Source organism: Galeopterus variegatus, unplaced genomic scaffold, assembly GCF_000696425.1.
Source record: "Galeopterus variegatus unplaced genomic scaffold, G_variegatus-3.0.2 Scaffold705, whole genome shotgun sequence".
In the NCBI taxonomy this organism is placed as follows: Eukaryota; Metazoa; Chordata; class Mammalia; order Dermoptera; family Cynocephalidae; genus Galeopterus; species Galeopterus variegatus.
Window position 1 is genome coordinate 443,917 of NW_007726816.1, and position 27,661 is coordinate 471,577.

General features: G+C 35.4%; 1 protein-coding gene across 1 annotated transcript in view; it reads right to left on the reverse strand.

Annotated features, from left to right (window-relative positions):
- The window catches only part of TMTC2 (transmembrane and tetratricopeptide repeat containing 2), a 390,547-nt gene that overhangs the window by 27,360 nt on the left and 335,526 nt on the right, over positions 1-27,661 (reverse strand). Inside the window, exon 11 of the mRNA XM_008571569.1 lies at positions 24,539-24,602. Coding sequence (XP_008569791.1) covers positions 24,539-24,602 — 64 coding nt within the window. The remainder of the gene's footprint in view (positions 1-24,538; positions 24,603-27,661) is intronic.

Sequence of the window (27,661 nt, forward strand, 5' to 3'; positions counted from 1 at the left end):
CACTGAGCGGGTACTCAATGAATATTTGTTAAAAGAAAGAATACATGCTGTGCTTGAAGTACCCCAGAGTATAACTATGTGTGGATAGCTAGGAAATAGATTTGAGCCCAGAGGAAAGATCAAGCCTGAAGAAAAGAGTTAGGTACCGTTGAGCTATGATTGGTTTATATCTCGTAGGCTCAGCTACCACTTGTGTTTGCATGTGTGTGTGTGTGTGTGTGTGCACGCATGCATGTGCGTGCGCAAACATGTTTGAGAAGAACAATTTTCCCATAATAATTACTTGTAAATAACTTCATAATATCCTTTCCAGGACACAGAAGCAAACCAAAACCCATCTCTTCTCCATCACCGTTTACATGACTAGCAACCTGTATTGAGTCTCTGGTCTGCAACATGTTAGGTATGTGACTTCAGGCAGATCATCTATATTTACGTACTTCGGAAAGTTCACGGAAAAAAAGCATTAAAAGATAATACAAATCTTCCCATGAACTTTTTGAAGTACCCTCATATTCATTCAACAAATATTAGGCACTCACCATGGACAGGCACTTTGCTACATGTAAGGGATACAATATTGAACCAGCCAATCATAGATTGCCCTCATGGAGATCTTGTGAGGGCCACGAACAATCAAATAATCATACAAATAAAGATCAGCTATGATAAAAACTATAAATATAAAGCAAAGTGTACAGTACAAAAGAAGTTCAGGGAAGATTTCCCCAGACAATGGTTGTCAGGTTGTGATCTGATGAACAGAAAACTAATAGGTGAAGGAGACAGAGGTAGAGGTTTAACGTCTTGAGTTGGAACTAAAGACGGCATGTCCTAGACACTGATAGACAACCATGCTGGTGAGTCCTCATAGAGTAAAGGAAGCAGCCAAGACCACATTACTCAGGGCCTGCAGGCCATGTCAAGGACTTTACTTGTGAATGAGGTGAACGAAAGAGACCCTACCTGCTGTCGTCATTGCTAGCTTCGTATCTCTCACACTGATAATACCACATGTACTTTGGTGTAAGCTTATGGTAAACTTCCTGAATGTGGCAGAAAATATGTTATTCCAAACTGTAGCTCTTAAAACTATAAACTGTACACTCTCTTCCAGATATTTGGAAGGCATATTTGGATGACGTGTGAAGTGCCTGTAAAGTGAATTGGATAAAAGCAACTTGTTTCTGTGTTGGTTCAGAGGGTACATCTTTGATATTTGCAAGGTTTTTCTCCTAAACATGTACATGTCCACAATTTTTATAATAGAAAGAAATCTTAAGTTGTGACTTTAGATCTAGAAGCAGTCATCCTTATCTGAACTTACATTTCTACTCTTAAAACTGAAGAATAAAGATCTTGTTAAGCAAATGAATTTTGTGAAGAAGATTTTCTGGAGGCACATTTAACCTACCTGCAAGGGCAACTACTTAACAATATATGTTACACACAAATAGAAGCTACTAAATATAAATTAGTTTGTTCATTACAATTCTTTAATAAGGCTTAGAAACATTATAATTAGTTAAGTCACTGTGATAAAGTGATAACACTATTTCTATTAAAAGTTATTAATTCCCTGCACTCCCATGTTCATAGCAGCTCTGTTTACAATAGCCGAGATATGGAACCAACCAAAATGTCCATCAATGGATGATTGGATAAGGAAACTGTGGTATATATACACCATGGAATACTACTCTGCCATAAAAAAAGAACGAAATACTCCCATTTGCAACAACTTGGATGAACCTGGAGAAACTTACATTAAGTGAAATAAGCAAAGCACAGAGGGATCAATACCACATGTGCTCACTCATATGTGGGAGCTAAGAGAGAAAGGAAGGAAGGAAAGAAAGACCACAGTAGTTCCATGGTCTTACAGAGGGAGGGAACATTCCTAGGGCTACAAAATGGAGGCGGTGGGGGAGGGAGGTTGGGGGCTAATTGGATGGGGACATGGGGTACAAAAGTAATTTCTGATAATGGGTATGCCTCCAGTATGCATCTGGCCCTCACATCATGGGCAGGAGGGGAGACAATTAGCTTTGTATCTCATGAATATTAATAAATATAAATAAATAAATAAATACACACACACACACACACACACACACACACAAAAGTCATTCATTCTTTTTTTTCACTCATTCATTTACTCATTCATTAAACCTGCTCCTTGAGAGTCTTCCCTATCTCAGAACACAGCAACTCCGTCCTTCTGAAAGTTGCTCAGGCCAAAAAACATGGAATCTTCTTGACTCTTCTATTTACATACTACCTCAAATCTTCATGAGTCAATAAAGTAGGCTCTAGCTTACACACACACTTAAAGACACACACAGAATCCTCCCATCTCTTGAACAATTCCTTCTTAGTCACTTTGGTAAGCTTCTTTTTTAACTGGCAATAACATGTCAAGTTTTTTTAAAAGTTTGGGTATCACAGAATCTCCTGCTCTCTCTACATGAATTCTAGGTTTAGAACATCTGTCCTATGTGTTCTCTCTGGGTTTTATCCAATGACTTTAAAAGCTAGCCCTGACATCTCCCCTAATCTTCAGGCTCATGTTCAGTGGCCTGATTGGCTTCTAGGATATCTAATAGTCAACTTCAATACACTATCTTTCCCATCAGATACATTTGGGTTTCAAGATTCCCAGTTTAAATAACTAGTACCAGAATCCACTTGGTCATCCAAGCTAGAAAGTTCTCTCTTCCTTACCTCCTTTTCCATTAAGGTATCACCAAGCACTGCCCACTTGATCTCCTAAATATTTCGCAAATATGCCTTTTCCTACCTCCCCTACTTAATACTGCCCAGTTCAAGTCCTCATAATTTCTCACCTAGACTACAGCAGTACTAGTCTTTCTGCCCCCAATCTTGTGTCTATAAAATCTACCCTCTACAATGTAACAGATATGCTTTGTTAAAATGCATTATCCTCTTTATAGCCATTAAATGGATCCCCTTAGTGTGGCAGATGAGGCTTTTGATGAACTTGCCACTGATTTTCACGCTCCAGACTCTTCTCCTACCACTCTAGATTTCAAGCTTTATGCTCTTAAAATACAGAGCTGTTGTCATCTCCTAAACACACCACACGATTGTCCACCTCTTCCTTCAAATGTGAAAATGCTCCACACACCAAATATTGTTTGGCTAAATCCTACTCCTACGAGACTGAGCCAGGCATTCTCTTCTCCTAGGACATCTTCTCTGGCCTTCTCAGCTCCCAGGCTATTCTAACTGTACCCAGTGCTCCCAGGATGCTCTTGAAGGAAGAAAAATATATGTATCAACAGAAGGTTAATAATTTTCATTCATCCCTTCTCATCCAAACGGATATGTACAGACTTATCCTCTCACATATGTCCTTTCATCCCCTTCCTCTATCCGTATAGATGTCAGTAGTGTTTTAATCTACACCAATAAATCTATAACTTGCCTTTTCACTAATCACATATCTATTTCCAGATGAAAGCTTATACATACAGTGTGTTCTTTTTAATAGTTGTGCATCAATCTCTAAATGAACCCCATCTGGAAATGATTAAAACATTTCATATGAATTAAAAATCTAAATTGAAAATTACAAACAAACAAACAAAAAACCTCACTGTAAGAGAGGCCTTCCTAAACAAGACAGGTAATTCAAATGCTATGGTGGAAAAGACAGACATCTTGGTAAAAATAAAATGCAGTAGAAAAGTAGGTAAACTATATGAAAGGCAAGTCTCATAGAAAATGATAAGCAAGTTAATAATATATAAGTATATGAAGATGTGTTATCACAGTAGTAGCCAAAAAGATGCAACTTGAAATAATAAGATAACTTTTATTCTTCAGGTTGACAGCATAAAAGATGGACATTATTCAGATTTAGCAACTGTGCTGGCAGGAATGGGAACTACTATGAGATATTTGGAGAGTAATCTGGCAGTATAGCAACTGTTAAAAGTAAATACGTTCATTTTCTTTGACCCAGCAATCATACTGTTAGAAATTTATCTTACAGAAGAAAAAAAAAGTGTAAAAAAAATATGTAAAATACAGAACTGTTGTCCTTTCCTGCAGCACTATTTATAACAGCAGTTGGGGGAAAAAACAGAAACAAGTGAAATAAATGTTCATTAACAGGGTAAAATTGGACAAAACGATAATATCTTGGATAAGTTCTTATCTTCTTTTGGTTATGGTATAGCACCTTAAAATGTTTAAATGTCAAAGATTAGTGTCACCTGTACACAGGGGAGTTAAGAAGGGGGATTTGGGGCAAAGCATGCTGAGAGGACAGCAGTAAAGGGCGGGCAAAGTAAGATGTACTGGGCTTTAAAACAAAGTGGGTTTAGACAGAGAAATGCTGGTCGTGGTGACTAACAAGTCACTCAGACACTTAAGCAGACAAGTAGCTATTCTTTTGGGATACCCTAAAATTACGTGAGTGGTAAAGTTTTGTCACTGAAGTTTGTATATTAAAGGCAATGCGAACTTGACAGTCATAGTATTTTGAGGTCTCATTTACATCTGACATGGTCAGATGTCTTCACTGATTTACAAACATTCAATGGCTGGAGTGTTGGGTGCAAGAGGAATGTGACAAGTGAGAGCTTAATTCAGGAGAGTGATATAACCAGAATTACATTTCAGAAATATCACTGTGCAGCAAAACAGGAAAAGGATCTAAGAAGGAAGCAGGCAACTCATGTGTATTAATCCGTTTCTGTTGCTTATAACAAAATACCCAGAATTGGGTACTTTCTAAGAAGATGAAATTTCTTGCTTACAGTTTTGTAGACTGGGAAGTTCTAAGCTAGGGAACACATCTGGTGACAGTCTTCTTTGGTGGTGGCTTTACAGCAATACAGGGCTCTCACATGGCAGAAGATGGCAGTGCAGAGAGAGACTCTCATATGTTTTCCTTTTAAAGCCCTCAGAACTACACCTATGACCACCACTATTAATCCATTTATTATGGCATGGTCATCAGAATTTAATCATCTCTTTGAGGTCCCACCTTCCAAATACCACATAGGATTTCCTACCCTCTTAACACTGTCACGGTGGAGGTCAAGTTTTGGGGGGACACTCAATCCAAGGCATTGTGCAATGGTAGGATCATGATGACGGCCAGTGTAAGTAAGGGCAGTGGTAGCAGAGATGGAGGGTGCAAGATTTGAGAAATGAGGGAATGCCTAGCAAAATGGAGGAACTGATGGTCCTTCTTAAGGCTTTTGTTTCAGTGTCTCTGCTGATGATGGTATCATTCATACACTATGGGAATTCAGGAGAAAGAGCTGATGTTAAGAGAGTCATCACATCCAAAGAGGTTAACTTTTTGCAGAGACTTGTGATATGGCAGCTGCATGACTCTTAAAGCATAACAATGGAAACTGAACCTTCAATATTAAATTACAGCAAATGAGTTTTCTCTCTAAAGGGCATGAAAGTGACACTCTTAGCAGGATATGATGTTAGAATAAAGTACTTTAGTGATTATATTTCACTGTAATTGGTTTCTTTCTTTTCTCCTTCATTCAGCACATGGATTAAAGTAATGTCTTTAAGACACAAACTAAATCTACGAAAGTATTATCTACATCTAATCTTCCCTTTCTAATGCTTCTGAAAATTAGATATCTTAATGCCACACTTAAAACACCTAAACCATGGAAACCATCAAATGAAATATTATGACTGTTCATAGCCTTTCTGACCTCATTGTTAAGAATTTGGTGTGAAAATGAAGACAGAAAACATGCTAAATATGGGGACAGGAGGATGCTTTTTCTGTCTGCTATCATGACTCAGGTTGGAGCCCATGAGCCCTTTCTGATTGCAATTCTAGGATACGTGTTTTGAATCTGCAAAATGTAGGGAGTGAAAAGAACATGTGCGGAAGCACAGAAAAGATAAAATATCTGCTTCCCTCCCCCCCATTATTAAGCTAAGAGAGATTAGTAAAAATCCTAAGAGTCAGCTCTCCATACACAAAGGGCATGGCTTATGAGAAGTCAGCATTTGGAGCTTCCAGAAGCTTCTTTTGATCACCACCATCCAACGCTTCAAACTGAGATTCTCCCTATGAGACTATGAAGATTTTAAAGATGAGTACATGGCTTATGTTTTTGTTCTTATGCTCCCTACCTGTGTACCATCCTGGCTAAAGAGCAGGCTATTACTATTTGTTTGGTTTAGTTTAAAGGGTGCTTATTGTGCCCAAGTGATTACACAGTTTGGCTAAAAGTACATAGAAAATGCAAAAATGTGTCTGCTGTATTGTGAATTAGTTGTCATCTGAAACACCATAAAGCTTAGAATAGCAACAGTACCACAGAGCTAATAAATGCAATAATAATTATAGCGACATTTATTGAGTACATACTATGTGCCATTAGGTTTTTTACAATCCTCACACAAACTCTATGCAGTGGATATAATGAGAAAATCAAATTAAATGTTGTGTTACCATGCGTGAATTAAGTGGCTAAACCAGAATAAAAGCAAAAGTTTTATTGACTATTAGAATACAGAACAAATGAACAGATGTTCTAGAAGAGCATAAGTTAGAAAGCATACATAAAGAAATACTTCAAAGACTCATTATCACTCTATTTTAAAAACTGAAATGATAGTGCTGATGACCGCCAATCTTTATTGTGTACTTATTATGTTTCAGGTACTATTTTAAATTCTCGAAATCCATTAACTACTTGGATCCCCAAAACAATTCTATGATGTAAGTACTATTAATGCCCCATTTGACAAATGAGGAAACCAAAACACAGAGAGGTTAAGCAACATACCAAAGGTCACACAGTAAATAGTTTAGTTGGAATTAGATGATGACAGCAAAGCCAATCAAGAAAAGAATGCTATCCAACACCAGTAGTCTTCAATCTTAACTGGACATTAGAATAAATAACTAGTGGAGCTTTAAAAACTAGGATGCCAGGGTTATTCTTGCACCAATTAAAATCAGTATCTTATGAGGCCAAAAGTTCCCAGGTGAGTCTAATGTGTAGCCAGAGCTGAGAACCACTATATTACAAAAAGGCAAGACTACTATTTTTATTCTCAACAAATATCATTTGTGTTTAAGGTCAATGACAGGAGGTAGACACGAAAATTAACTACATTGTACACTGATAAAATAAAAAAATAAAATAAAATAAAAATAAGAATCAGTAGTAAATAACAGAACTATATCACTATTGTGTTTGCCGTGTTAGAAAATTTATTAGCATTGATTGTAACCAAGAATACTGTAGATAACTCAAAACAAAGAGTCCCAGAGTGAATGTAGAGTCTTGGGTTTATTTAATGAATGTCAAAGCCAACTTTCTTATCAGTTTTAATTGGATAGTAAATTCACCCTATTGTTTCCAAAAATAGTTCAAGAATATCATGTTAGGAGAGGCCTTGTAGGATCTATTTTAATTGGGCTGAAACAGATGGTTAATTTCTAAAATGTTAATTTCTTTCTAGGGGTTCTATTTTCCCTGGTACTTTCTATTTGGTGGACACAGAGGGCAATATTTCCGAGGCATAAGAAGTATTACTCTCAATACAAGTGAATATAAACCACTATTTTCCCCAATGCTTTATGAATGGGGTTTCAAACAACAAATAAAGTCCCAAAGAGGAATTGGAGATGTAAAATTGTTTGTAGCATAATGGAAACTGTAGGTGACTATAATTTAAAAACTCTGCCCTTTCTCTCTGGGGAAAATAAAAAGGCCATGAAGAAAAGGTAAGTCAGATAAAGGATAATGCTTGGTAAACTTAATCTGTCCAGGGAAGTCAGAACAAGTACTGATTTTATCAAGATATTTTCTCAAGGCACAGTTAACAAAATGCAATCACATTCTCTGATTTTTCCTCTTTAGTTTAGGATTCTTTAATCAAAGAATACACAGAGAACTAACAGCAAATGTAAATTGGAGAAGGGGTTAAAACAGAGGGCTCTTCTCCAGTGATGGAGTGTTGATTCAGGGACCCCATTAAAAATAAAGTATCACAGCCAACTGCCCACATCGGAGCTGCAGTCAACACTCTGGCCTCTGCTTCCCTTATCCAACAGACTCAGTACCAGGCTAGCCACACTGTGGAAAACAAAAGACTGGAAAAAACTCTCTCCCTGGAAAGTATGAATGCTTAGCCAATTTGTTATTTTCACCCTTTGAAATTGCTCCTTAACCACAGGTTTTTTATTTATTTTTTATTTTTTTAATTTTTTTTCCTTTTTGTCTTTTTTCGTGCCCGGCAACGGATCGCAACCCTCAGTGTCGCGCCCGTACCGGACCAGGACCGGCTACGGGATCGCAACCCTCGGTGTTGCTCCCGCACCTCGCTCAGCCAGTGAGCGGGAACCGGTCTGTATGTGGGATCCAAACCCTCGGCAGGAGCGCCGCCGCGCTTCCCAAGTGCGCCACCGGGCCGGCCCAAACACAGGTATTTTAAAGCACAGGGAAATAAGTTACAAATTCTAGCCTTTTTTTTTTCTTTCTCTCTCATAAAATTGAGTAAGAAAAACTTTTTATCCATTATTCATATTCTAAATTTTTTCACATACCTTTATTATTTTCAGCATTGAAATGTTTCTCTTTTTTGTTTTAAATATAAATCTCATAGAAGGTAAATTACCTGTTGAGAGGGAGAGATGTCCTTTTGGGGTTAATATCCTTTGAAATCTATTGGCAAGTTTTCAATAAAGTCTGAGTGAATTACAAAATCAGCTTCTATCTTATTATTTAGATCGTATTTTCAAAAGTAACATGACGCCTGTAAAGTATGCATACCATCAGGCCAAGCAAAGAAGTTTAAGAGTTATACCACTTATCTAGATAGTAATAAATGTATTTTATTTAGAACATACAGCTCTAGAGAAGATATTCCAGAGGTTTATATCTATTTATTCCATTAGATTTCTACCAAGGATCTCAATTTACAAACACTTAACAGGAGAACATGAATTTATGAACAGTTAACAGGAAACCCAACTATCTGAGTGATTTTTAAATTCATGAGTGTATGGTCTCATTCAAAATTAGAGCTTCTAGTTCACTATGATCACTATCTCCTGATATAAAGAGTAACAAGGAAAATCAAAAGACTGAGTGGACGCATGTCAGGGGTAGGGAGAGAAGATAAGGTTCAAGAGTTAACATTATACTTCAAAATCTCTTACAAATACTGGAATTTCTCTTCAAGTAAACCTTGAAGTACAACCTCTCAATGTGCTCTTGGCAGTCAGTTTTGTTCAACTTTGGCTTTATTTCCAGCACTGTAAAAGATCACCATGTTTTGTGCTGTGTATCCCATGTTGTGGTTGGCTTGCATTTAGAGCCTGAGTTTTATTGGGGGAGAGGAGGTGGCACATGACATGTTAAAAATGCTAGAACCATATGCAGTGCCATAAGATGTCCACACTATGAATCCACAGGAAGCCGGGTCCTGGGGAAAGCAAACTAGAGAATAAAGTCCCTGCCATGACAGAGCTCACGTTCTAGAGAGGGGAGGTAGAGAATACAAACATGTGAGGAAGTAGATAGACTGGAGATGGTGATCAGCACCAGGGAGAGAAAGTACAGCAGGATAAAAGAGACAGCGTGTACTGGGATGCAAAATCTTACTGATGGAAGGTGCTATTTCAGCAAGTAGTTAAGGTAGTGCCTGAGCAAGCCATGCTGCTATGTGGAGGAAAAAAAAACACAGTTGGAAGAAAGAACAAGCATAAATGCTGTAAGGAAGGAACATGTTTGAGCCTGAGACAGGCAATGCCTATGTGCCCACTGCCTATGTTGCCTGGCAGGTGGAATTGACTTCACTTAAAATCATTCTCTCTGGGTTAAGAATATATAGGCAGATTCCTATAATGTAAAGTCCATCACTTCCTATGGATTAGGCAGCACTCTAAGTGCTTTATATGTGTTGTTTAGTTCCCATAACAAACCCTCTGAGGTGATAATTCTTTCCTCTATTTATAGAGTGGGCAGACGTAGCTTAGCAGTGTTAAGCAGTATGCAGAAGTTTCCAGAGGCAGAGGGAGGTGCAGTCCCGTTAGTACATAAGCGTCTGATTCTGGAGCCTAAGCTGCTGAGCTGTATTGCCTACCAGGACATGTGGATATGACATAATTCTACCAGGAGCTCACTGCACAGACTGCTCTTCCGAAACAGATGACATCATTGAGGCAGGCTATTTATATCAACACCTAATAAACAGACAAATCCTATGTGGTATACATATCTCTATAAATTCAGGAAGGCAAAAACCATGCTGGACAGTGAATAGGTTTTTTTAATTGTTGCAATATCATGAACAGAATACAACACATGCTTACACATTTAGTACATTTTGATGCTATTAATGTACATGTAAAATATATTCATGATTAAGATTTATACTTTTGAGAAACAGCATACACAGGTTAAACTATGCCTATTTTAAAAACGTTATGTATTAAAATAAAAATCTTATATACACATTTAAAGGTACAATCTATACTATGTCAAGTATTATATACCTCTGAGCACTATTATTTTACCAAAATGTTTAGTTCAAAATTGGCTTTCACAACTTGCAATGATGAATTACACTTTGTTAAACTTTAGTGACAATTTGTATCATAATGTTTTGTACTGATTTATCTCATGCTCCTGCTTCATGAAGGGACCCTGTCTTATTCTGAACTATCTGGCAGAGCTTTGATTTTTCTGAGATCCTAGCATGTTCTTTAAATGATACAGCACACATATGTTTGAGGTGGTAATACATTTCCATTAAAGTGGAGTTGAAAATTCAAACCTTAGAAAGCCTGAGTCCTATGACATCTTCATCCTACAGTTCCCACATAAACATCTGCACTGTCTTTGCCAACTTCAGTTGAGATATATGAGAGAAGGACTGAGATCAGATAAATTAATATTAGGGACTAAAAATAAATATTATCAATTCTGAATTACTCAATAAAAGCTTTTTGCTATAAAAATCTCATAATAAAACTTCATTAGAACAGTTTAAAAACTTACACTCAATTTAGCATATTTCTAAGTAGGTCATTTTTTTCCTTCTCAGGGAATGTATGTTTTTTGATCTATACGCAGTGGAATTTTAGATTCCTGTGTACTGAAACATTTTATACCACACATGAAATCACGTAAACTTTAATATATGAACTTTTTCTCAGACAAATCTCCAGATTTATTATAACATTTAATCTCTATTTATAGTAGAAATAAAGTAAAAATCTGATGTGATATACCCAGATTATTCTATCATAACTCTCATTTAAAGAACATAAATTCAGTAATAAAAAGATTCCTCAAGAAACTCCTAGGTAAGTAAGAACCTATTTGCTCAAAGTATCTAGTCTTTTAAATTCTAAAACAACACTGCACTAATCCATTTGACTTGCTTCAGTTTTTCTGAGCCCTTGTTAAAGAAAAGGAAATAAATTGTCTTTAAAAGAACATGAGAAGCATGTTTACTGTAATTATGAGTCAGTCCAAGGCAAAAGTAATCAATATGTTTCAAACAATGCAAAATAATCATTTCACTGTTTGCTATGTTTCTTGAAATCCCTAAATAATCTCTGAAGATACAGCATGGCAAGTTGATGAACTTCCTGCATTTTTAGACATTGTTTTACAAGCTGAGGAAGATGCAAACTTTCCAGACATAATTTAGATAAAGCTCTCCAAAAAATTAAGGAACAATTAAATGCGAAGCCTCTTGAAAATGATGTAAGTCCATTTGCTACATCTCTGAGAGGGCAGGGTCCACAACACCCTTATTTCTCACTGTATCCCCAGGCCTATTTTAGAAACTGACATTTAATAGGCACTCTGCTTGTCTGGCATTTGTGCCCTTTCACTTTCCCAGTGTTTATCCAACTGGGATGTAGAGACCATATGGCGTGGGGTAGATACAAGCATATATTCAAGGTTCTGTGAATTACGTCAAGAATTTCTCAGTGTTGCCAAACAGCGTTTTCCCACACAAATTATTAATATACAAATATTCTGGAAAATTTGGATCACCACCATTTAAACAAGAACCAGCCTTTGATTTCAATGCCTTGGGTTTTATTTGTGATGGGTATTGAATTATTGGTAGATAATCTTATACAAGAAGTAGGGAGTTAAAAGCACAGTTTCTGCAACCCATCTGCTTGTATTTGTATTTTGGTTCTGCCACTAGTTTTGAGATTCCAAGAAAGTTACACTGCCTCAGTTTCTCAACTTGTAAAAAATAGGGTAGAACTTAACTTTTAATGTTTAATCAGTGCGGATACTATTAGGATGACATTTCCTAATTTTTAAAAAAATGATAATTTTCTGGTGCCCAACATTATATTTGTTCTTCTACAAATTATAAAGATGAAATATTTTTATTAATAATTCATAACACACACATGAAAAGATGAACCTGTAATAGTGGTTTTAACATGCATTATCATATCTAACCCTCTGAATACTATTATTCCCATTTAGATGAATGCTCTCTTTTTTATACTGAGAGTGCAGAAAAGGGTCCAAAATTTCAAACACAGAGATACAGTTTGTACAGATTCAAAAGTGAAAATAATAGACTTCAAGTAATGATATGGTACTATAGTGCTGAAGGTATAATCCATCCTCTGTTCTTCATAAAAGTTCCCTAGTTATAGAAATGTATCAGAGTGACCATGTCAATCAGCATACTGAAAAATAAAATGGTAATGTCATATTATGCATGAAGGGAAAACCAAGCATATGCATTTATTTACAGTAAGATTTCCATCAAGACTAATTAAAACATATAATCTTCTTGTGTAGCAAAATAATTCCATCCTCAAGACCTGAGTAATCTATTGCTCTCAATGCCAGCCTAAGAAAACTATACCAAAAATGAGATAGTAACATGCAGAATGGTAGCTCAATATAGGTGAGAAACTATAAATTCCAAATAGGAATCTCTTTTCCCCTAAGAAAACTGATAAATTAAGATAAATGCCCATGTATTCCAGGTTTGTTGTTTAAACAGAGTAACCTACAGAAATGCATATTAAAAACCTTTGTTCTTTCAATATTTCATATTGATACTTTTTCAAATACCATTTTTCATCATTTCTGGTACCATTTTAATACTGCATCCAATCATGGGTAAAGATGTATCAATGCATGTTACAAATGAATCCTATGGTTACTAAGATTTAACAAATAGTATAACTCTTTGGGAAAAGAGTATTGATCCTTGTTAAGAAAAAGAGAAAACAACCACTGGTTTCTGAAATTATAGTGGAAAATGTACTATATATTTAAAAGAAATAACTCGTTTAAAAGAAAACTAAATTAGTATATGGGAAGGATTTTTATGTTTGTTTTAATGAGTTTTATTAGGATTCTTACATAACTAACCAGTGAAAAATCACAAACGGAATCAAGAAGAAAAACATAGTACAAGGATTGGTTTCATAGGGGAAGAGCCAGCTATCTCTTACATAATTAAACCTTTAAGTAGATAAGATTAGAGTAACTTTGATGAGTAAGAAAAAAAGTGATTAATAGAAGTAGCAGTAATGTTCTACATTTATCTATTCTAGAACTTGTTGAGATCTGTTATGTCATACTTTCAAAACAGTGGATCAACTTTTCATGTGATTTAAACAATTAATTTTTTTTGTAGTTATAAATTGTTGGAAGTAGTTTATATACATTTAAATATATAAATTATTCTAACAAATCTTTTCAAAATTGTTTCTCTTTAAAATTAAGCATTTCTAAACTGAGCAAGTTACTTTTCAAATGAAACCAATTTAGTAATTGACAATTTCAAAATTTTTCTTGACACAAGTTCTCTAAAGGCATCATATTCTCCCTTTAACTTGCATTTACTCTTCAAAAAGTAATTGTGCATATGTTATAAAGCTGCATTTCTGAGACTTATTTCAGTAGAGATCATTTAAGAAAGTGACAGAATAAAAATTGGAAATGAAAACCACACAGGAATAATAAAAGTGAGTCCAATATAGATGTAAAGATAAATTAAGAATACTTGAGAAATTGAATTATCTATAATTTAAGAAATTAAATTCTGTGTTTTATTTTTCGACATAACTGTAATGTAGATTCCCTATAAGTCAAAAAACCACGAATACAGTGCCACAGCAGCCATTTATTGGCATGTGGTATCTAAGGAAATAACAGTCCTTTATAAGTGGAAGTATGAAAAATTTGGTAGCACATACATTTTTTTCCCCCTCTCGAAGGTGTCAGTTCTCTTCTCAAAAATATGTAACAATATGATGTAGTTGTAGTTGGGGGGAGGGAGTAGAAAGAGGAACAGGTAAAGGGACATGGAAATCAACAACAATGTATATTGAGAAGTTAAAATTTAAAAAAATAATTAATAAAATAAAATCCTCAAAAAAAAAAAGTAACAGCAATATATCAGTATTTAATCAAATCTTTCTCAAGTAATAAGGAGGAACTGTTGATTCTGACATTTTCCAAGTAACAAGGAGTTTTACATTTTAACAACCCAGTCTAGGAAAATAATGTCATCCAGGATGACAAAGACTCTCTCTCTCTGATCCAACATTAGACAAGCTCCTCCCAGCCCTCCTTTTGACTAGGCCTGATGCTTGGGTTTAGTCTTAGGCCTGCCTAATCCAGCTACAGCAAAAATCCTGCTATGTCAGTTTAGCAAGAATACCCCACCCCTTGGTATCTGACCACCCTCCCTATCTGACCATATTTCTCATCACCCACCCTTGATGTGATCACCTTGCCTGCTTTCAGCAAGAATCCTATTCAGTCACTTTAGCAAGAATTCCCCTGTCCCTGATGTCTTCTCTTAGTAATTTTCCACCCACTGACCACTACTATGCTCGTTAGCTATTGCAGAGGAAGAAAAACATATTTTCCTTCTACCCATCTTAGGTTTATTGGCTGAGGCTCCCGTAACAAAAGACAGATGAACAAGAGAAAAGGCATACGAATTTGTTTAATGTAAGTTTTATGTGACACGAGAGCCTTCATAAGGAAATGAAGACACTCATAAAACCTCAGTGTGTTTTATGCAGGGTTTGATGAAGAATGGAAAGTCGTGAAGAAATATGATAGGACAAAGGGAGTATGAGCTAAGGGTAATAAACTGGGAAAACTTAGCAAGGCCTTTTTGTTCGGATTCCTCTCTGTCACTTGTCTTCAGAGATAAAGGTGCTTCTTTCCTCTAGGTATAGGGGAGACCTCTTACGTGCGGGTCTTATGACCTGCCTCAGGGGAAGGTCAGCAAGTCCGTCCTGCATCTGCTACTTCTCAAATCCCTTCAGCTTAACATATTCAATGTGTCAAGATCCCGTATTTTGGGGTAGAATTTAAGTTAGATAGGTATCATTATAAGTTTCCAGCTATCTTTGCTGTATTTAGAATTGAGCCCGATCTCTCTCCCCTATCACAAGAGTTGTGACACCTAGCACAATAGTCCTGAATAAAGTCTTCCTTTCCATTTTAAAAAGTCTCACAATAATTTTTTCTTTAACAAGGACATTGGGCTTTCAAGATTAATCTACCAATCTATTAATTTTCAGGATCTGCTGAATTTTAACTTACCTTTAGGATAAAGTATATTTGTAGATATAGGTTAGGGTTCAGATGAATAACAAGTAGTCAGTAGCAGAAGAAAGGTAAGAAAACAAAAAAAGAGGGGTAGAGTATTACAGGAGAACTAGAAAAGGGAGGGAATAAAAACATACACACATAAGCAGCTTTCAACGTTTCAGTGTATATTTAGAAAAAGCAGGCCCCATAAGATTAATCAAGGATCAGAAACATAAATGCCAATAAGGATAACAGAAACGGGGGAGGCTAGCTATGGAATAACCAAAGGGGATCATGAAGAATGTGGTAACAAGGTGGTGGGGGAAGGGCACTGCCCTCTGAAGGTGGCAGCCACTAGTCCACCCTAGCTGACACTCTCAGGTAGGAATGTGAGCCAGTGTGGTTAGATCGGCCAAGTTTTCAAAGAAACCAGGAATCCAATTTCACTGGAGAAGGGACTAAATGTAATTTTAGTGTGGTTCCACAATTAGAATAATCACATCTACAACTTCATGCAATGGATACCCCCACAAAGGAATGTGAGTACAACTAAACATGCTTGGAACCACAAAATATAATTAGCTAAACCTTCCCAAAGGTTTTCATGTTCCCCAAACTAAAGTACTTAAGTTGATTTTCTTTATAGCCAAGAGTCACCGAAGTTCCTATTCATGACTCAACTCCCCTGATCTTTTCTGACTTTGAATCTAAAACACACATACAGGCACACATTTAGTCCCTGGGGAGAAAGCAATCTTTAAGATCTCTGATATTTATTTCCTTTGCCCTCCCCTCAGCTTGGACACAATCTCAGTCTCATATTTAAATAACTACATGTGGATTGTGAGGAATAACAATACCCCCTAAATGGAAAAACCGTAAATTCAACTTAGTTCAGTCCAACTATCTGAACCCAGTCTGTACTACAACTAGCCCACACTGACAGTAAACAATCAGGTTGTACTAACCATCCTTGTCTTCTAATCATAAAGATTTATACAAACTGATAAACAGAATAAAAACAGTAATCACTTGAGAAGTTATTTTTCTGCCTTCTCTAACATTTTTGAAATGGAAATAACACAAAGCAACTAAAATGTAAGCAGAGAGAAGTGAATACACCAGAAACTAGACTGTGTAACTTGTCAGAAGAAAAGAACTACAATATGAAATAATTTGGAAAAAAGATCTAAGTGAAGAGGAGTTTGAAGACAGATATGGGTAGGATGAGACTAAAATTGGTCCTGGCATATCTGAAGCTCTCAGAGAAGTGAGTGTCAATTTTGCTAAAATTAGACAAGAAGAATTAGATATTTAATTTCTACTGATGTTTGCATAAATATACATAATATCAATGTGATGAAGTCTATTTAAAAACTGAAGCAGAATAAGAGTTTGGTAACTTAACTTGGATAAGTTTCAATAAACTTAAGATCAAAAGTTTTATTTCAATGCTATCTCTAAGCCCGACTAATAAAACTAGATAAAATGTGGGGGGAAACTAAACAATTTCTCCTTGATTGGAACCTGTTTTTTCTGAGTTTGTCAAATTACCTCATTCCTTTCCTAACTGTAAAATATACAGATGTATTTGAAACTGAAGAAACTAGTGAGAGCTGGAAATATATGTGCAATGTTAAAACACATTTTACTCATAAAGTCAATCTGGTGGTTCTGGGATCCATATATTATTAATGCCTAAAAGTTAAGAGCCGCATGGTATGTGATTTTCCCACATCACAGAAGCTTATGGAAAGTTTTGGTAGAAGCCATATGGTTCCCCCCCCTTTACAAGCAGAAATGTGGTTTAACTGCTTCCCAGACAAATTATCATTAACACCATCATTTTTTTCCAACAAAATAACAGTCTCAGTAATCCCCTCCCACCCCAGTCCTTTATATAGTCAAATCTCAATCTGTCCTGTTTAACTTAATTTCATTCTCTTATTTGAATTAGGGCTGAGGAATATCTTTACCATCAGAAAACAAACATATACCAGGGATATTTTATGTCCCTTATATTAGAATAGCCCAAATAATTAATCTTTCCTTCTAGATCCCAATATTAGTGTTTACTTCTGCTTCATAGCCATTTCCCCACCACCACATTCACCACAAAAACTGTAGCCCAAATTGGAAGTAATATATTGTAGAATATATGGGCTACCTTATAACAAAGCTGCACTTTGTCATGGTAATCTCATTTCTTTGAATAGTCTCTTCTCATATTTCTCATTTTGATCTTTTGACATATAATCATTGGTAAAGAGCCCAAATGGATAACATTGGCTTTGATTTTATAATAATGCTCTGAAATAATTTATGTTTTAAGTGCCTGGGAAAGGTATAATGCACATAAGCAGTTTTCTGTTGGTTAATCTGATCCTTGGAATACATTTCCCTTTAATTCAAATATAATGAGTGCACGAGGAGGAACATTTTAAAAATATTATACCTATTAGAATACAAAGTGTGAATATGACATCCAGCACAAGTAAAAGAGCTGAGTCAAAACTAGAAATAATCTACTATTTTCAGTAATTCATTTAGAGTTATATAATGACTAATTACTTAATGCTATATATCATAAAAAATCTGCTTTGCCTGGCACTTACTTGTTAAATGTAGATACTACAGACCTATATCAAATATTACCTATTGTGTCCCTCAGAACATTCAGTTGTCCACAAGTCTTTAACCTCAAATTCTGCCCTTCTATCCAAGATAATCAGCAGATAATCAAATAACTGTAATTTAAGTAATTTATTATCTAAGCTTGTTTACTCTACACTTCTAGTTTTGTTTTTCCCCCCAAATTTCTTCATAGTCTTTTTTATTCTTTAGTCCCTGGGGAGAAAGCAATCTTTGAGATCTCTGATATTTATTTCCTTTGCCCTCCCCTCAGCTTGGACACATTTTCAGTCTCATATTTAAACAAGCACACAAACATCTCAACACCTATCTTTAATACTTAATACATTCATACTATGTTTGATATTGCCTCCACTCTTTCACTTACCTTCAAACGTCATCACAGAGTAAGTTTTATACTGTCTTCTTCCAGTTTTCCATTTCCTTAACATCTTAAAAACTTCCGTCTACTTCACTTAACATAAAAAATGTACTTTTGAAGGCTGCCAATGTTGTCTTATTCTCTGAAGTCAATGGATCATCTCAGTTCTTATTTTTATTTATTTTTATTTTTTTATCTTTTAGCAGCAGTGTTGACTGCTCACCACCTTTGGTTCCTCTGTCCTGTCACTGTCTTGGTTGTCTTCCTTACACTACATGCCAAATGTAGAAATTTGCAGGTGTTGGAAATTGGCTCTCTTCTTTTGTGCATTTCCCCCCTCGGTGACCTTATTCACTTCTTTGGCACTATTTCCTTTCTGTAAATAACTCCCACATCTCTATGCCTAACTATGGCCTTTCTCCCAACTGCTTGCTTAATAGGAATATCCCACAGAAAATTAGAATATCCTCCCTCTCACCCAGAATTTGTTCAGTCTAAACTTAACCATCTCCTTTTTGAAATAAGTACATTCCTCTGACTATAGTAGTTTTTATACATTACTTTTAATATATATTTTTTATATATTTTTATTATATTTTATGGTTTATTGTATTTCTTTTTCTAAGTTACCTAAATTCAAGATTTTGGAACACACATTGTGGCCAACTAATTTTCCTACTCACTTCCCATTAGACAATCTACTGCTTATTTTTCCTGTATGTTCTTCTCCATTCTACTCTGTTCCTGCACTTTAGTCTCTACTATCTTATACCTGTTCTGTTATGATCTCGTTCGATTTTTCCCCAGGCCATATCTCCCAACTCTACTTCCCCAAACATAACATACATTTTTCATTGCATCGTACAAATGGCCGTCCCTTCATTATGTCATCCTGCTTAATAGAATTTTGGAATACAAACTCCTAGTCCTGAATGTGGTATGTGCTGCCTTTCATCTGGTTTTATGTCAGTTTCCAGTTTTGTCTTCTCCTACCAACTTCCTCTCTGCATCCAATCCCTACCCTCGTTCATGCATATGCTGGTACCTGCCAGAGTTCTCTCTCCTCTTCTTTCTAAAACCTTCACCTACAAACATTTTATCATTTCTAGCTTCTCTAAGCTTGCCAACTCTGACTCGAGGACTGTTCAGATCAATCAAGCTGAAAGTAATTTCTCTCTCCTGTGCACTTTGCTAGCACCAGCTTTTATCTCTCACACAGCATTTATTAGATAGCATTATTTACTGCCCTGACCTACAAGGATTGGGATTCACATGTTCTCTCCTCCATTTCCCTCCCCACATCAGATTGTACAGTTCTCAAGATCAGGGTTAATTTTTCATTGTTTTGAAATCCTCATGTACTTGGCATAGTCTCACATCAAGCTGGAACTTGATTTAAAAAAAAAAAAAGTGGAATAAATTCAGAATAAAAGCAATTATATCCAGAAAAATACAAGATGTATAGACCTGATCTCTGGCAGTTACACTCTTCTGACTCTAGAGTCGACTAAAAGCCAAGTAAAAGTGGGTGACTTTGTATTATATAAATTTCCCATCCTTAACATTAATTAAATTTAAAATCCATGAGTTAATGCAGAATTTGGCTTAATTCCCACAGGAAGAACAAAGCAGTTTCATTTAAATGTTCTCTCTAGTCCTCAAGAGTCAGCATTTTTTGATAATCATAAATGGGAGAGAAAATGAAGAAGACTGTTGCCTTTTTAAAGTAATCTCCATAGAAAGATCAATTTATTTGTAAAAAGGAAAAATTAAAACTAGAAAAACTTAAGATGATAATTTTGGTAAAGAGTTTTCCTATTACACAAATATGTCTTAATATAATATGAGGTTTACCTTTAGAGCTATCGCTCCTCCCAAATCAAATAAATAACATTAAAAAATTTTAATGTGCCACTTTTGTAATAAATACATATCTCTAAGTATGCATTTCAGTAAATGACAATGTATTGAGCATCTCTGATGAGATAATATCAGAATCTACAACATATTATGCCTGCTAATTTAGACTCTTTTCATTATTTTAGCATTGGATCACTGGAATTCTTTGTACATAAAATAATTCAAAATGTCAGTGAATAATTTCAAAATAAATTATGTAGAAAAGTATGGCTTTTGAAACATAAAAAAGATTCACTATGGTACATATTGAATAAATGAGATTTTCAATATGTATTTTATTTTCAACAGGTATTTTATTAAGAACCGTATCATACAGATAATCAACAATCTTTTAAAAATGATGGTAATAAGTGGTAGTACACAAGGGTTGCAGCTACGTATATTTCTCTGTATAGTCATGACCTTACATAAACATTGCTAAAACCTTCACAGTATCCCCCACATAAAGCTCCTGACTGTTGCAGTTGTGGGGGCAATTAAACAACAGAACAAAATGCTTTATTAAAAATCAGAGTAAGATTAGACTACCATGTAGATGAGAAAAATAGAAAAGACAATGAAATTACCTACATGGGGAATTGGAATTGAGGTCTGCTTGCTATGTTCTCACAAAAGCAGGTAATTGAAATTTATTATGTTAAAGTAGAGAAATAACAAAGAATGTTTTTATGAACAAGAGAAATAAATGACGATGAGCAAGATAAATGGTAGATGGATGCTTTAATGTAGATCAGATGCGTGATTGCTAATAAATCATTACACGGGCTATTGTTTAAGCAGATCTCTGTTTCAGAATAGAAATTTATATGTTTGCCATGGTTCATATTTTATCACTCTTGCTTCCGTGGCATCTGGCATCTTACTCACCTAAACTAGGTACTGAAAATCAAAACACAATTTGTAAAACAGATTAGGAAGAGACCACATCTGTTGATCCATCAATCGTGACATCATTTACATATTGTTAAATATGAACTTTGTATTCTACCCAAGTCCACAAAATATTTAATTTATTGTTACCAGAAAACAAAAGAATCATTTGAATAAAAACATTTTCAAAAGCAGTCTGCAGCAGGTTTATGAAGAAACATTTTGGGGTTTCAGGGAAAAAAAATGGCTTTGAGTTGGAGATTAAATATTGATCTTATGATCTGGCTGGTCTTTTAAAATAAACAATCTCACAAGTTTGGCTCAACTCTTTTGGTGCCTGAGTGTCTTTTTCATTTTTATAGGTTGGGTCAGATAACTCTTTTCTCATTAATCCACTGCAATATACTGAAGATGACCATTTGACCAATGACTTAACAAAAATAAAAGTGAAATTCAAGTGACTGGTACTCAATGAATAAAGGTTGAAGTTAACTATCACTTATTATTTATATATTATTTCTATTTAGAGTATGATATAGTAATCAATGGGAAGGGAACAACACACACACACACACGACCCTGATGTCTGCCTTCAATGAGATTATAATAATAAGTTAAGACTTCAAATCCAACCCTTTTCTTAGAATACTGGACAAAGGTGCCCACTTCGGGCATTTACAACATCATGCCTGCTGCACAGCCCCCTGCAAATCCTAACGACCTTGTGCTGCTCCATTTTCCTCCCAAGTGCTCATCACTGTCTGATATATGACAGTTATGTGAGGTTTCTTCAAAAAGTTTTTGGAAAGATCAAATTAAAAGATAATACAAATCCTTCCATGAACTTTTTGAAGACCTCTCATATGCTTATTGTGAGCTCCTAACAAGCAGGCACTCCTGTCCATTTTGTTCACTGATGTATATACAGTGTCTGGAATAGTGCCTGGTACTTAGTAAATATTTATAGAATAAATAGATGAGAGCACCATCACTATTTTGGTTTCCCAAATTTCTGGTTTGTATTTCCTCTCTAAAATATGGCTACATTTTTTTCCATCAAGGTCTTAAGCACACAGTGCCCTGGGTTACAATATGATTCCACTTAGTTGTGATGCTGGGCAAGTTATTAACTTCTCTCACCTTCAGCAGAATGGGAGTTGCTGTGGGTTCTTGTGAGAAATGAGTGATGGAATTCACATGAAGTATCTAGCATGGTGCTTGGCACATAAGTGCTCAATAAATTTTAGCTGTCATTGTTCTTACCATTATGATTATTATTTTCCTCTGTTGCAAACAACACATCCAGTCTTGAAGAACCTCATAACTAATGTGACAGGGTTCACAACAACCACCCCAAAATATGGCACCTTGGCATATTTTTAAAATATTGAATATTTTAAACTGGAGGAAACTGAGAAAACCAAAGAAGCAGGAAGGTCACTCTCTGAGTGTTTCCTTCCCTCCTCCCCTGAAGTAGATCATAAGACCCTCACTAACAGCCTTATCTCTGAAGACACAGGGACACAGAGAAGAATCTGAACAAAGAGATCTTGCTAAGTCCCCCCCAATTTATCACCATTAGATCATACCCTTTTTTCCTCCAATTACACTTCTGCATGACCGTATATAAAAATACATAGTTTTCCCTGTTTCTTTGGGTCTTCATCTCTGAAGACTCCTGTGTCACATAAAACTTACATTAAATAAATTTGTATGCTTTTCTTTTGTTAATCTGTCTTTTGCTTTAGGAGTATCAGCCATAAATCTTGCAATGAGTAAGGAAAAAATATTACTTTTTCTCCCCTGCAAATGAAACTGAGATCAGTTAGATTCTGGGCTAAGGTCACATGTGGTTTAATCTCCTAGGGAAAAAAAAGCTACTTCCCATGTAGGTCTCTTTCAGGGAGCATTAATCCTCTCTTTTGTGCTCTGGGAGGACTGTATATACCTCTGTGCAGGAATCACCACATTAAATTTCAATTAGTTGATTATATTCTTCTCTGCTACATTGTGTGGTATCTTAGGGTATTAAATCCTAAAAGACCACACAACGTGGGCACTCTGTAGAGCTTGCCCAATGGATGAGTTACTATAAAGAAATGAGACTGATCCCATTATTTGTACCCACATCACATGTGCACTTTCATTACAGTTTCAAAATTACATTTCTCAATAGATTGTCTAGATCTGGAGAGCACTGTAGAAGGTTTTAGTATTAGAGAGTGTTGCAGAATATATATGAGAATAAAACCAATGCACTGGAATTCAGTGATGTGCTATGAATTAAATGTGCTTAGAAGACCGATATAAAACCAGTTCTTATTTTCCCATAAATGGTTACTCTATTTCAATAGTAAGTACCTAATTTATATCCATCTTGCTTTATGAAAGTGTATCTACCCAGGGAAAAATTATAACAAGAACATTCTTGATAATGTTGAAAAGCACAGATATAACAAATGAGGATTGTGGAATAGGAAAGAAGCACAGAACTTGAGGTTTGACTGTATGCGAAACCAAAAAATAAGTTATTTAATACGAGAGCAGGAATAAATAAATAAATAAAACTAAAAGCTCCAAGGATTTAATTTTAAAATTCATCCAAATACAAAGTATTTAGTAATGCTAAAGCCTTCATTCAAATGATAAAAATTGTGGTGCTTTACACAGGCTAGAAAAGAGCAATTTTTACCTTTAGAAAAAGAAGGAAGCTTGAGACTAGTGAATTTTATCATTGAATTAGTTGTTTAGTGGGTTTTCAGAATAAGAAATCAGAGGGGGAAAAAACCTAGCACCACAACACTTCTATGTCCTAAAACAATCACGTTTTGAGTCCACTACCCCTTCTTAGATTTTCTTCATGATTTTCTTTTCTCATTCTAAGGAAGTCCTTTTCCTAAACACAACTGAGCCTATTTTTCTCTTAGGTACAAAAGAAATAAGGGACAATCTCTAATTTGCAGAAACATTTTAGACCATTTATAAGTTACGCTGATTTTAGCATTAAGCCATATTTTTATTAGAGATGAGCCATCCTAAATAAAAGAAAACTAAGGAGATAAAATGAATCTGCAATCTTTCCAAATACAAGGTAGTTAACACCACACTCATGCAGAAATCATAATTCTGTATTTAGAGATGTACTTACATTAGGCCTTAGCTTGGCTGCCAGATCATAATACTTCTCTGCTGCTTCGTTGAGGCTAGCCTGTCTGTTAAAGAAAAAAAAAAAAATCCAACTACATAATTTGTTTTAAAATTGCATACAGACAAACAGTCATTGTGCAGCAAAATAATTATATATATATATATATTTTTAAAATTATAATCCATCAATCATATCAGGTGCCCAAGCACAAAAAGACCATTAAAAATGGAATACTTGCCATGTACTTGTTATTGTGTTTAAGGCATTATAAATAGTATCTCAACATATTCCTATTCAGTAGATATTGGTATTTTAAATTTACATATTAGGAATTAGAAATTGAGCTAGTCCAGATATTATGTTGTAGGGTTGGGATTCTCCAGCTTCAACATGATGACCCAGGAAAAAAGTCCTATTTTTAAACAATAGTCAAAATTAATAATTAGTATTTTGTTTTATGAAAGTAGTGAATATTTACAGGATTTTGTAAATTCTGAAAGTCACTCTTTTAAATTCAGGGGTGGGGGGTGACTTTTCATAGTGAGTAGTTAGCAGGAAAAAAAAAGGCCAGATTATCCATCACTGTCCTTGCTCTCTGGCTACCAGGGTGGACACATGACATAGCCTCATCCAACTGGATGTTCTTGCTTGACACTTTCATTCCTGAGTGTGTGACAGAAAGATGAAGGGATGGCTACACTTACCACAAAGGAGGAAGCAATGGGGCTATGTCCTGACCAGATTCTTCCTACAAAGAATTGCTATTATATGTTCTGCTTCTTGGTTTCTGGGGCTCCCTTGTTTCCTGTTGATTCAAGCCTTCCAGCCCATACAGAATTCTTTAGTGTCCACAGCCTTCCAAAAGTCATAGTTGGTTTCTCTTGCTTATAAGGCCAGATTATCCATCACTGTCCTTGCTCTCTGGCTACCAGGGTGGACACATGACATAGCTTCACCCAACTGGATGTTCTTGCTTGACACTTTCATTCCTGAGTGTGTGACAGAAAGATGAAGGGATGGCTACACTTACCCACAAAGGAGGAAGCAATGGGGCTATGTCCTGACCAGATTCTTCCTACAAAGAATTGCTATTATATGTTCTGCTTCTTGGTTTCTGGGGCTCACTTGTTTCCTGTTGATTCAAGCCTTCCAGCCCATACAGAATTCTTTAGTGTCCACAGACTTCCAAAAGTCATAGTTGGTTTCTCTTGCTTACAGCCAAATCCCATGAGTGGCACAGTTGACTTACACAAACAGGATGTACACCGAATTTTACAGATAAGTTTGTTCACTGCCTATTGTTGCAACTCACAGCAAAGACCTAGGTTCAGCCAACTTGTTAGCAAAAGAAATTAAATGTCAGGGTCTTGAGGAAGCCCAGCCAGTTGGCCTTTGAAACCCAGTATGTTTTTTGATCATGCCATGCTGCTTCAGGAAACCTTCAAAGATGGCAATTAATACAATCTAAGAAGCTCCTGAAGGTTGAGCTGAAATCTAGTGACCATATTTGAGGGTTACAGAAGAAATGCTATAGAAAAATATCAAATTCAATTTCAGATGATGTATATAGCGTAACTATGATGTAATGATAGTAGTAAATGGCTAGATGTTAGGAAGCTTTTGAGACAAGAAGATGGCAGAGAAGTCAGGAATAAAGAGGTGAGCACAAAAATTAACTCTCTTTCTCAATTAGAAAACTACACTCAAGTTTTAAAAGAGAAGTTTAACCAGTCATACCTATGAAATTGAATTTATGCTTTGGTCAAGCCAAATAAAAACTACAAAAACATAACCCATGCAACCACATAAATTATAGAAATAACTGAAGATAATATCTCTCTGGAGAGAAGGACATATTTTTCTATTTTTGAAAGGAAAAATAATTAAAAACACTGCTATTTTTACTATTTTTAATGGAGGTTAAAAAGAAAGCAAAAACCCTTGACCTAAGGCTCTACTGGACCCATGACATGTTACAATGTGCTGTTGCAATTTACATTCTCATAAATGTGAAAGTTCAATTTCAATATTTCAAGAAAAGTACTTTAGTCTGGTATGAAACAGTAAAATTCCCTCACTAGGGTATTTAATGCAGTTTCCCTCTACCAAATGATAGAAATCACTTTGGTTCAGAATAATTTGGAAATTTGAACCAGAATTCATTAGGTCATGCCCTGGAAAGGTTGTCTCCAGAGGAAAATAAAAGGCATGGAGGTAGGAAATTAGAGTAACTTAACACTACAAAGAAGTAAGTTACTTTGAAGCAAGATCAACCAAGAGATGTCTAACATGAAAAGTATAGGTATTACTAATACTCATCTTTATGGACATTCAATTCATGAGACAGATAAGGATCAAAAAAGAAACTTGGGAATCTAGATAACATGCCTTTAAAATAGTAATTCAATTTAAAAAAATGTTCCCCCCCCAAATGGTTATTAGTTTTTGAAGTTAATATTCTTCAGAGGTTATTAGTTTTTGAAGTTAATATTCTTAATTAACCCAGTAGAAATATCTAGTTTATAAGATTTAGTTTCTTAAGCTATGGGGCTGGCCAGTTAGCTCAGCTGGTTAGAGCACAACCTTATAACACCAAGGTCATGGGTTCAGATCCCTAATCCAGCCACCTGCCAAAAACAAACAAAAAACAGAAGATTTAGTTTCTTAAGCTAGAAGTAGAATTGATGATACTCTAATGAGATGTGTAAAAAAAAAAAAAAAGTTTTATTATATATGCCATATAACTATGAAAATTAATTTTTACTCTAGGGCTTTGCTTCTAATATTAAAATATTAACTACTAATCAGCAGGCATTTACGGAAGCACATGGAAAACGGGATGGGGGAGAATATGTCAGTTCTACCCAAAGAATGTTCATTTATATCCTTGTTTTATTCTCTAGATGAGAGGAAACTCATGAGAAACTGTCCAATATCCATTTTACAATGTATGCTGTATTTCATATTTCCCTCTGCAAGAAGCATCCTGGGAATGCTTACTAAATACCTTAATTGCATAGATGACTGCATCATTAATCAACATTTGAAAAGTGAGGAAATTAGCAATATCCTGCCAGTTTCTTAGGGAATTCTACTAAATGTTGTCAAGAACTTCAACCATTA